Source organism: Eschrichtius robustus, chromosome 2, assembly GCF_028021215.1.
Source record: "Eschrichtius robustus isolate mEscRob2 chromosome 2, mEscRob2.pri, whole genome shotgun sequence".
Classification (NCBI taxonomy): domain Eukaryota; kingdom Metazoa; phylum Chordata; class Mammalia; order Artiodactyla; family Eschrichtiidae; genus Eschrichtius; species Eschrichtius robustus.
The window spans coordinates 40,480,243-40,491,933 of record NC_090825.1 but is presented as its reverse complement, the minus strand read 5'-3'; the positions used below and the strand labels follow the sequence as shown (position 1 = coordinate 40,491,933).

The 11,691-nt window shown below is 37.8% G+C and overlaps 1 protein-coding gene across 1 annotated transcript; it reads left to right on the top strand.

Moving 5' to 3' along the window:
• The first annotated feature begins 798 nt into the window (after window positions 1-798).
• MOCS2 (molybdenum cofactor synthesis 2) lies at window positions 799-11,530 on the top strand. Its single transcript, XM_068535331.1, has 7 exons — window positions 799-874; window positions 1,872-1,993; window positions 3,160-3,304; window positions 6,231-6,358; window positions 6,930-7,080; window positions 7,959-8,082; window positions 9,976-11,530. The coding sequence occupies exons 3-7, from the start codon at window positions 3,207-3,209 to the stop codon at window positions 10,042-10,044; spliced, it is 570 nt and encodes a 189-aa protein (XP_068391432.1). The 5' UTR covers window positions 799-874; window positions 1,872-1,993; window positions 3,160-3,206; the 3' UTR covers window positions 10,045-11,530.
• The last annotated feature ends 161 nt before the right edge of the window (window positions 11,531-11,691 follow it).

The following is an 11,691-nucleotide window of genomic DNA, read 5'->3' as shown; positions in this document are numbered from 1 at the left end:
CATCCTGTCTTTGTGAAGCAGGGTTTTCTGCAGTGACAGCAACCAAAACGAGATCACGGAGGAGACTGGACATTAGCAACACACTTGGGGTGTCACTGTCTCCCATCGCCCCCAGATGGGACCATCTAGTTGCAGGAAAACAAGCTCAGGACTCCCACTGATTCTGCATTATGGTGAGTTGTATAATTATTTCATTATACATTACAATGTAATAATAATAGAAATAAAGTGCACAATGAATGCAATGCACTTGAATCATCCTGAAACCACCGCCCCCCCCCCCCCATGGAAAAATTGTCTTCCACAAAACTGGTCCCAGAAAGGTTGGGGACCGCTGTTTTAGATGGCGTGTGGACAAATTACTAAGCAGGCAGCAAACAGGAAAAGTGTAAATGTGATACAGTTCGAGTGCTCAGATACGTTGAATGCTTTAAGTCTTTAGGGAACAGTAATCATAAAGCAGAAGGTTGGGTAAATAAAAAGTGTTAAAGAGAACCCTGCAGTTAAGCGGCGGAAACGGTCGAGCTTCTATAACGGAGGTGGCAGATGTCCAGGAGAGTCCGGGGTTAGCTCTCCCACACTTCAGCCTCTCAGCTGAGGCTAAAGACAGACGTGGCCAGCCCTTTCCCCATTTAGCTACACCTACAGCTCTCGCCCACCACCGCGACCCATCCGCGAGTGAACACCAATTTGCAGGCGCCTGCTGCACCAACGAAGCGGGGAGAACAGCGGGGAGGAGGTAGCTCTGCGCATGCTCGATGTGGGCGGAGGGGGCCGGCAGGTTGCGCCTGCGCGCTGCGTCGACCAGACGCCTCGGCTTCCGCGCCAGGATACCCGGTTAGGGTTCCCTGGCGGGATGGTGCCGCGGTGCCAGGTAAGAATGGGGAAACCCTCCGGGATGTGTCTGTTCTCCCTTTCCCTCCACAGACCCGGTCCTGCTCGGCCAGACCCCGGCGACCGCCACCGCCGCGGTGGGCCCTCCGACTTCGGAGGCTTTGCTCTGGTCTCCCCAGCGAAAGTCAAGTCCATTCCGCGAACTGTTGTTCTGCAGGTGATGGCCTGGAAGACCAGCTGGTTTCTAAAGGCACCCGCGATATTTGCCCTTGCTTCTCAGATTGTTCGTTTCTAAGAAGACAAGTTTTCAACTTTAAAAGAAATGTCCTTAACTAAGAATTCTTTGATGAAATGTGCTCCATCTGTGCATTTGCGAACCCTTGATATTTGCAGGCCTCTGATTATTTCGTAGAGAATGATTTGCTCTCAGTCACAGGTGGGTTATTTTACTTGGTCGGATCGCTTAGATACCAGGCTGTCTGCATAGGTTTGTCCTAGGAAATAGCAGTTTATCCTGTATTTCAGACCCATCTGCTTTTGTAAATATCAGGGTTTGTATGTTGCATAACTTACTCCTGGACAGCTGGGTTCAATGTAATGTAGACTGGAATCAAAGGTCATATGACAACCGTGAAAGATGTGTCTTTAACTTATTTGGTCATTTATTTGTGTAATTCGTCTCTTGACTCACACATTTGTTCACTGCTTAAGTATAAAAGGTGCTATAATTTTATGTCAGTTAAAGGCCAACCTCATGGTTTCTAAGAAGATATTGTTAGGATTTTAGTTGTGGCACACATAACATTTATAAAACTAAAAAGCATCTGGAAATTAGTCTGACTTGTACTTAAAACATAAAAATTTTTCAAAATTTGAACTTGTAGGTATGCTGAAATTTTTATGGGCACTTTTAATTTTTTCTAATTTATAAAAAGTGTCTTTGATTAAATTAATACATTTGAACAACAAAACCCAGCGTGGACAGTCAGAAAAGGACCATGGGTTGTTATTGTTAAAAACATTTTCTTTCTTTTCAGGTGGAAGTGTTGTATTTTGCAGAAAGTGCTGAAATAACAGGAATTCGCTCAGAGACCATTTCTGTGCCACAAGAAATAAAAGCATTGCAGCTGTGGAATGAGATAGAAACGCGCCATCCTGGGTAGTTAAAAATTTGCAGAATGTATATGATTAACACTTTTTAATATTTAAAAATGTGTGAGTAAATGATAAAAGTAAAAAGTTAATTTAGATTTCCATGTTTAATGTCAAAAGGATCATTAGTTGTATTTTTTCTGAAAACTTAAGTTCTAGTATTTAAAAATGCAAAATTCCTTAATAAAGGTTAAAGATATTTTACTTAAAAAACACAGTGAGCTGTGATACTCCCAAAGGGACATGATTATATTTGCTTTTATAATCTACAAAATACTGAAAATGTAGATTCTGCATTTTTGTAACGTTAAATGAAATTGTTACATATTCTGTTAAAAATCTGTGCTTTAAACTTTTATGTCCTGCCCTTCTTTAGAGAACTCAAAATAGAAATTTCTAAGATTGAAAGAAAAATGAAAGATAACCATTAACTGCTGCTGAATTTGAGTTTTTACAATATTTGATTTTTTTTCTGGTTCTTGAAAATGTATCATTTTACTGCTGTTGTTCGTACCTCAATGAGTCTTTTTTGGAACAAAATATAAAAGTGGCCTGTTTGAACGTGTTCCAGGTATGTTAGTAGTGTCACTTAAATTGTGTGAATGTTTAACTTGGAAGTCTTAGTGCTGTGTAAAAGACAGCCCACAATGTATGTTCAAAAAGAAAATTATTCCTTCTTGATTTCATATCTTTTTAAGTTCTTAAAATGCCCTGATAATCAATGAAACGTAGTGGGGCCTCTTCCTACTTTACCTTTAACGTTATACCCGCTGAGAGGCACCTGGTGTTTTGGAACCTTTCAGGGTATACTTAGTATACTTGTATGCTTAGATGGAAAGCTCCTGGGAAGGGCATGTACTGATAGGAAATTGTCCTTTTTTTTTTTTTGACCTGGTCTGAATGTTGTCTCCAGTCTAGTGTTTTTTTGTTTGTTTCTTTAATTCCCCAAGACACCCAACATCCAGTAAAAGAGTTGTTAGCAGTTTACTGCATTCTTTGTGGTGAATACGTATGTTCTTCAGTGGATATATCCTTTCTCTGCAAAATATGAGTTTAATTAGCGATTTTGCAGATGATGCTTCATAAAGTAATATTTATGTAATTTTGATTGCAGCTGGGGAGATTTGGGGTCTAACAGCATTGATACATCTAATTATACTTTCTTCCCTTCAGATTGGCCGACGTCAGAAATCAGGTGATATTTGCTGTTCGTCAAGAATATGTCGAGCTTGGAGATCAGCTCCTCCTGCTTCAATCAGGAGACGAAATTGCCATTATCCCCCCCATTAGTGGAGGATAGTGCTTTTGAGCCACCTGGGTATGTGAGATAGGTTTTTCTTAGCCAGTCTTGTGGAGAAGGATCATACAGATAATAACTTATATACGGTTTCCTTTAACTGTATACTCTTTGTAAGGCTGTCTGCACCAACTCTTGGTAAAGCAGCAACTCTTCATTGGTGCAGATGGACTTCTCAATACCTATCATCTCTGCATCAGTTGTGTTGTAAGCAGTTTAATGTCATCTTGATTTGTTCATTCTATTGATTTAACATGGTTTATTAAGATTTTGTGTCAGGCACAGCGCTAGACACTGGAGTTTTAATACTCCCTATTTTGCAGGAGGGAGAAGTTAAAAAACTTGTCTAAGATCACAGAGCTAATAAGTGGCAGAGCCAACATTTGAACTCAGATTATTATTGGACTCTCTGTGTACTTTTCCACCAATATGCTTATTAATACTGGATAATAGCTCTCCTGGGCACAGAGAAATGTAGAAAAATTGCATAGCTGGAAAGTAAAAAGATCACTCTTCCTGAAAAACGCTTACCACTTTCCAGGTATAAAAACAGCTTTATTATTATAGTTATATTGCTAGTGGCTCTAGGACCCATGTCATCTTTCCATCTTTCCAAATAAAGTAAGCCATGTCTGAGTAGGATAATGTGTAAGCACATTTGGTTTTTTTTAAAATTTAACCCATTATTATTTTTATTATTTATTTTTTTAACATCTTTATTGGAGTATAATTGCTTTACAATGGTGGGTTAGTTTCTGCTTTATAACAAAGTGAATCAGCTCTACGTATACATATATCCCCATATCTCCTCCCTCTTGCATCTCCCTCCCACCCTCCCTACCCCACCCCTCTAGGTGGTCACAAAGCACCGAGCTGATCTCCCTGTGCTATGCGGCTGCTTCCCACTAGCTATCTGTTTTACATTTGGTAGTGTATTTATGTCCATGCCACTCTCTCACTTTGTCCCAGCTTACCCTTCCCCCTCCCCGTATCCTCAAGTCCATTCTCTATGTCTCCGTCTTTATTCCTGCCCTGCCCTTAGGTTCTTCAGAACCATTTTTTTTTAGATTCCATATGTATGTGTTAGCATACGGTATTTGTTTTTCTCTTTCTGACTTACTTCACTCTGTATGACAGACAGACTCTAGGTCCATCCACCTCACTACAAATAACTCAATTTCGTTATTTTTATGGCTGAGTAATATTCCATTGTGTATATGTGCCACATCTTCTTTATCCATTCATCTGTCAGTGGACACTTAGGTTGCTTCCATGTCCTGACTATTGTAAATAGAGCTGCAATGAACATTGTGGTACATGACTCTTTTTGAATTATGGTTTTCTAAGGGTATATGCCCAGTAGTGGGATTGCTGGGTTGTATGGTAGTTCTATTTTTAGTTTTTTAAAGCTCCTCCATACTGAAGAACACTTCTTAGTATAGTCTGGAGAGGCAGACAGAATGAGGCTTAATTTGTCAACTGAGAAATAATGTCGAAATTAATAATCATTCCTAACTGAAAACTCTTATAAGTTAGGAATGAAAGAAAACTTTCTTAATTTGATAGTGTTTTTCTCCAAAATCAAGTAAATATCATATTGGATGGCAAAACTTTGGTTTTATTAAAGAAAAGAACAAGCCAAGGATGCTTATTTATTTTTTTCACCCATTTCTTCCCCACTTTTCTGGAGGGTAGTGTCCCAAAAGTGAAGAATAAATATTGTAAAGCCAATTGCCTGGCATGTTGATAGAGATTGGATTTTCTTAGTCCTATTATTTGGAAATAATAGAATTCTCTGTTAGATATGTATCTCAGTTTTATTTGGAAACTGTGGTCACCATATCACCACCATGATATAGAAAAATGCTATTTTTTTTTTTGAGTTTGTAATTTATTCAGCAAACAGTGGGCTGCCATAGGTGTGTGTTTGTGTGTGATGGTTAGAGCTGTTCTTTGGGAAGACTAGGAAGATACTCAGCAGCATTGTGTATGATTTGAGTGTGTTTGACAGGATTTGTAACATGCAGTTTTAGAATCTATGTTATTATAGAATCAAGTTGTGGGAACTCAGTGTGGTCTGAAGTTCATAGACGATGTTTGGGTTACCTATATCGTATTGCAAGATGAAGTGGAAGAAGCTCAGGTGACATGTACAGGAGGTTGAAGCATCTTGGAATCCAGTAGCATCTGAATGGTTTTTTTTCAGTAGCATGGTCCTCTTATCTTAAACACACCTTCCCCAGCCCCCATGCTCTCTCTCAGAACGCTGCTTGTTTCCATTAGTTATCCCTATTTGTAATTCCTACTTATTGCTTTGTTCCTCCACTAGCATAAGTGCCCTGAGTGCTGGAGCCAGGTCTTTTGTTCCCTGGTCTGTATCCAGTGTGTGGGCTTAGTCTCTGACCCTTAGTGAGTACGAAATAAACGCTTGATGAATGAAATGAGAAATGCATGGCGAAGGACTTTTACAGCATCTGGTGAATAGGCGTGCAGTCAATTCCTTTATTTCCTCAGTTACTTAACTGAGGTTGTGCCTGATTATGAAATGAACCCAGTTCCTGTGGAGTCATCATTCTGCTTGCCCTCCTTTTTGGGTAGAGAAAAAGGCAGTTCTGGGTGTGGTGCTTGGTAATCCAGTGGTTAGAGGTGATGTGTGTGTGGACGCAGGAGAGAGTTTGGAATACGTTGGCAAATGAAATAGATTACATTTTAAGTGATCATGTTAATGGTAAGTTCCTTTTTATATCATGCTTGATTCGTTAGGGATATTTGTAAAATTACTGAGTTTTGCTAAAATTTTACACTTGCTTATTTTTATCATTCGGATCAAATCATGCCTCCTAACACATCTAATGTAGAAAAAAATATATAAATTGAAACATAGCCTATAAGCTGGGTGTTTTTACTCTAGTACCAATGTTAAGGTTTGGTAATATTTTATTTCCAGGGAAGATATAAATGAAGTTGAAGAGAAATCGGAAGATATAATAAAATTCACATCTGAGCAACTTTCAGTAGATGAAGTCTCACAGCTGGTGATTTCTCCACTCTGTGGTGCAATATCCCTATTTGTAGGTGAGTTGTAATTTTCATAGCATCTATTGACTATACAAGACAGTAGAAATTAGCAAGTGTTTCTCATGTTCAGTGTTAATAGTAAGAGGATTTTAAGATATGGAGCAGTTAGCCAGGATTACCCATGGTGGTCAGTAGAAATTTTTTAAATTCTTGTTTTGTTTTAATAATCTTCAAATTAACCTATGTTAAAGGCAAAAAAAAAAAAAAAAAAGAAAAGTAGACTAAAAGTCATTATTAGCAGAGAGAATTCTGATAATCCTGGGAACATAATATTTTCCTTTTAAGTGTCAAATTCTAATTGTTACAAAGGGAATATATACTGGTTTGTCATCTGAATGTTTTCAGTAAACCTGGCTTATCAGTGTCATTTTATTTCCTCATCTTTGTGATGATTATCTTGATTTTCTAATCAAGTTTTTGTGTTTAGAAAATTTCAAAGTAATTTTTAGACAAATTGGTATGCTACTCGTCTATGCAAAAATAATCCTTTTTTATTCTATTAGTGTGCTATTTCTACTGTAGGGAGAAAGCTTATTTTGTATTGTTTTTATTTTTTTTTTTATTTTAGGAACTACAAGGAATAACTTCGAAGGGAAAAAAGTCATTAGCTTAGAGTATGAAGCATATCTACCAATGGCAGAAAATGAAGTCAGAAAAATTTGTAGTGACATTAGGCAGAAATGGCCAGTCAAACACATAGCAGTGTTCCATCGGCTTGGGTATGATTTCCTTTATCAGTTTAAAAGTTTAAGTGTAGTCGTTTTCCGCCTTTGTACTAATTCTGATTCTGGAATCTTTCATTGGCATCCTGTGTTACCCTGAAAGGGAGGTTTGTTTATCATTCTGGCAGACAGTGGCTTTAAGGCTGCTTGTTACATTGTAACATTTGGAGAATGGCTGATGCTGTAACAAAGTCCAAATGTGCAAGATTCTTTGGCCCTGTGCCCAACAGTCTGTGCTGATATGTGCTAAAGGCCATGAGACCTTTTCAGAACTGTTTTGTAGTCTGTACCCTGTTTATATGACAGTCTGAGATTTTTTTGATGTAAAAGCCTTTTAAGGTCATTAGATTAGTTTGCTGCTTTGTATCACCAAGAAGAGTGGAGTTCCAGGCTTTGAAAAGAACCCAGCAATGGGACTAAATCTATCATCTATTAGTTATTACTTTGTTATTGGTAACTATAATTTTATTAATGTTATCAATTCTGTTATTTACTATTCATTACTATTTAATACTTTAAATTCTACCTTATATTCATCATGCGATTAGTTTGTATTTCTAGGCATTACCTGGCACTGTGCCTTGTTTGTTTGATCAGATATTTGTTGAATCAGTGAGGTACTTTTCATCTTGTTGCCCATTCAGTAAATTTAGTGGATACATGCTAACAGATTAGTCACAAGCTTGGCATCTCCTGCTAAATGCAACTGGGATGAATTACTGTTTTCTAACTAAATGGGATGTTTAGGTAAAACAGAACTGGATATTTAGTTCTAGGAATGCTTCACTGGAATTTTTTTTTTTCACATGTCTAGTAGATTTTTTAACATGTAGCTTCAGAGGAGATGATGAATTTTTTTCTTCATTTTGTTAAAGCTTAGTTCCAGTGTCAGAAGCAAGCATTATCATTGCTGTGTCCTCAGCCCATAGGACTGCATCCCTCGAAGCTGTGAGCTATGCCATTGATACTTTAAAAGCCAAGGTGCCCATATGGAAAAAGGTAAGTTAGGAAAATATCTAATTTTGTCTTTGGACATGATTTTTCTCAGGAATTTTTAAAGAACAAGGAAGAAGAGTACATGCAGAGTATGTACTTCCCTGACTTTATAGAATCTTGTTTTCTTTTTCTAGGAAATGGGGTGTTTATGTAATAATCTCCTTTCCAAGGTTTATTAAGCATGAAAAATATGTGCCCCAAAGAATGCATGGCCTGGAGAAGACCTCAACAAGTGGTAACAGTTAGAATTCCTAGTCTAGAATGTTCCAGTGGCTCATATATGAAGTATTATCCCTTATACTAGAATTCCCTTGAGTTAGAGGGTCTTTCCTTTGGAGAACAGGAATAATGCATGGCTATTTAGTCAGTGGCTAAAATGGAGACTTCTCAAGGCAAAAGAGCCTTCTCCTAGAACTCCTTCATTTTAGGAAAAGAAAAGTGGGATATTGCCTCCTTGGAGAAAATGCATAGTAAGTGGATTTAAAAACCTAACTAGGAAATTCTAGCTTGTTGTCTGTCCATACATCAAACCCATCAATAAAAGCAAACAAGTCCCTGCTTAAAGAGAGCATTCTGAAGATATGAAAAGGCCCAGCTCCCTGGTTTCTCCCCTGGTGTAGTAACCTCAACAGTGGGATCACTCTGTATTCTCAGAAATGTGTAATTGCACTTAAGAGCCTCAAATTGCCCACAGCATTGTGGCTGATAGCAAAGCTGAGGAATGGATCCACTGCCCAGTAGAGCAGAAGGCCAGGGTGAAGGACCAGTGGTGAGATGAGCAAATTGGACTCTGAACCAGCACCTGTGAAATTTAGTGACCATATTTTCTGGATAAAAACTGAAACCCATTGTTATAAGGGGATACTTAGGGATTAGAGGATAGGATATGTGAAAGGAATCTGTCTTAGTGAAGCTCAGATATCTGGTTGCTTTGCTGTGAACAAGGCTGCCACAATTTTGATAGACCATGAGACCCTGGAGAGAGCAAGGTAGGAAAAGTATTCCAGAATGAATTGTGAGCCTGGCTGGAAGAGATTCTTTGCCTTGGAGCTAAGAATGGACAGCCAGCTGACAAAGTAGATGAGATGGTAGGCCCCCCAAATAAGGGAGTGGGTAGGAGTTGGGGGTATACTCTCATTGTGATGCTTCGAGAACTGGCTGGGCTTTCTATTTACTTCTCTGTCTGTAGAGGGTGGGAGGGTGTACAGGTGTTCAGAGGATAATTGAATTTGGATTTCTACCCCTGCAGAAATAGAATCTGACTAGAGAGTGAGAAGAGAAAGTGATATATTCTTATTCCCCTTCTGTCCAAAAATTACCTGAATTCTAGTCTGGTTCTGGTTTCAGCCCGTGCTTTGAGATCATCTGTGATACAGGCAAGGAATGGGCAGGTGGGTTGGGCACGCACTTACAGAGTGGTTGCCACCACCACGCAGCTCAGACCTGTTTAGGAACCTTTGTGGTGGTCTCTTAATTTCAAAGCTAAGGGAAACATCCCTTCGGCCTTTGGAAACGCGTATTTAGAAACGTGGAAGTAGTAGGTGTGTCTGGAAAGAAAAAAATGTTTAAAGACCTTCCATCTTCCCTACATAACCTTGCCCAGGGTGTCTCCTGTCATGATCCCAAGTGGAATTAATTGTTTATTCCTTTCTGTGTTTGCCCCTTGTCTTGTTAAGGCTTCTTGTCTGTCGTTTCTCCTACTCGACTGAGTCCTTGAGTGTAGGGAGCATGTTTATTCGTTTGTTTGCTCTCATTGCCTTATGCAAATGGCCATTGGATTGTTAAAAGAGGAGCAGATATAAATAGTTGTGATATTCATTTGCCTGATTTATTCAGATATATTTGCATTTATTAAAATGCTCTCCTTTAAATTCTTATTATGGTTCTGCTTTTTAGGAAATGTATGAAGAATCATCATCATCTTGGAAAAGAAACAAAGAATGCTTTTGGGCAACCGATGATTAAACCACTTAGGTTTTTAGAGTCTTAAAATTTAAACTTGGTAAATTCTTATCTTTGATCATGTTTTGATTTTTCTTCTCCAGGAGATAGTTTACTGAACATAAACTCTTACGTTACACCAGAGGAACAAGAGAGAAAAAAAAGCAAAATAAATGAGTGTTTAGGATGAGGGCTTATTTGGGAACTAGAGATAGAGGAAAGAAAGGCTTTAGGGAAAAAATGGAAGAATAATTTAAATGTAAGGAAAGATGCCTGTGGTAGACATATTATTCTATGACTAAGCTCTAACTGTAACTTGACTCACATTGAGGTGTGGGCCCTCCTCAGTGACTGTCTCAGAGGCTGCCCCCAACCCCCTACCTCTATGCCCAGTGATATCATTGGTGTCAGGGATGTGTTTTGGGAATGTAGGTGGAACTGGAAGGTGTAAAAAGTCCTTATCAGTTACTCTTGGTATGATATATTTTTAGAATTTATGTATTTTCAAAATAAGCTAAATAAACGTGATTTTAAAAGTTTAAAAGCAATATTTTCCTGTTTTTAAAAATTCAGTGATAATACCTAAGATATTTCATCATATGAAGCTTTCTAGTGTTTCAGAATCAATAATCTTACCGTAATACTTATTATATTTTATTAGTTATTTAGTATTGTATCAATATATAAATTAGCATAAAATTGTTGTAAAACAAGGCAAACTAGCAACAAGGGTGCTTTGTGTTATAATGTTAGTTATAAAATTGTACCCACAACCAATTAAAAAGGAAAGTTATATGATTATTTGGTAAAGTATTTTCAGATAGTTTTTTTTAGCTTAAGCAACATTATCATTAATAACGTTTTCTGCAAAATCTTTATACTAAATAATGGTCCAGTTTTTGCTTGGTCGACCTATATACCATCTTGGTAGATCTTAGTATATAAGTTCCATATAGTTCTTTTTTTTTTTAAATTGAAGTATTATTGACTTATAATATTTTGTTAGTTTTAGGTGTACAGCATAGTGATTTGGGGGGTTTTGCATATTATATTCCATTATAGGTTATTACAAGATGTTGGTATAATTCCCTATGCTGTACAGTAAATCCTTGTTGCTTATCTGTTTTATGTATAGTAGTTTGTATCTGTTAATCCCATACTCGTAATTTGTCCTTCCCCTTCGTCCTCTCCCCTTTGGTAAACGTAAGTTTGTTCTCTATGTCTGTGAGTGTTTCTGTTTTGTATATAGATTCATTTGTGTTATTTCTTTAGATTCCACATATAAGTGATATCATATAGCATTTGTCTTTCTCTGTCTGACTTATTTCACTAAGCATAAGATTCCATAAATCCATCCATGTTGCTGCAAATGGTGATTTTGTTTTGTGTGTGTGGTGAGTAATATTCCATTGTATGTGTATGTGTGTATATGTCACATCTTCTTAAGCCAGTCATCTGTTGGGTTGCTTCCCTGTCTTGGCTATTATGTAATAAAGAGTGCTGCTGTGAACATTGTGGTGCGTGTATCTTTTCGAATTAGAGTTTTCATGTTTTCTGGATATATACCCAGGAGTGGAATTGCTCATTCATGTGGCAGTTCTATTTTTAGTTTTTTAAGGAACCTCCATACTGTTTTCCATAGTGGCTGCACCAGTTTACATTACCACCAAC

Excerpts from the sequence above, each read along its gene's own strand:
- MOCS2 (XM_068535331.1), top strand. The coding sequence starts at position 3,207 with ATGTCGAGCTTGGAGATCAGCTCCTCCTGCTTCAATCAGGAGACGAAA. Across the intron at positions 6,359-6,929 it reads TGCAATATCCCTATTTGTAG|GAACTACAAGGAATAACTTC; the intron begins GTGAGTTGTAAT and ends TTTTTATTTTAG. Across the intron at positions 8,083-9,975 it reads AGGTGCCCATATGGAAAAAG|GAAATGTATGAAGAATCATC; the intron begins GTAAGTTAGGAA and ends TCTGCTTTTTAG.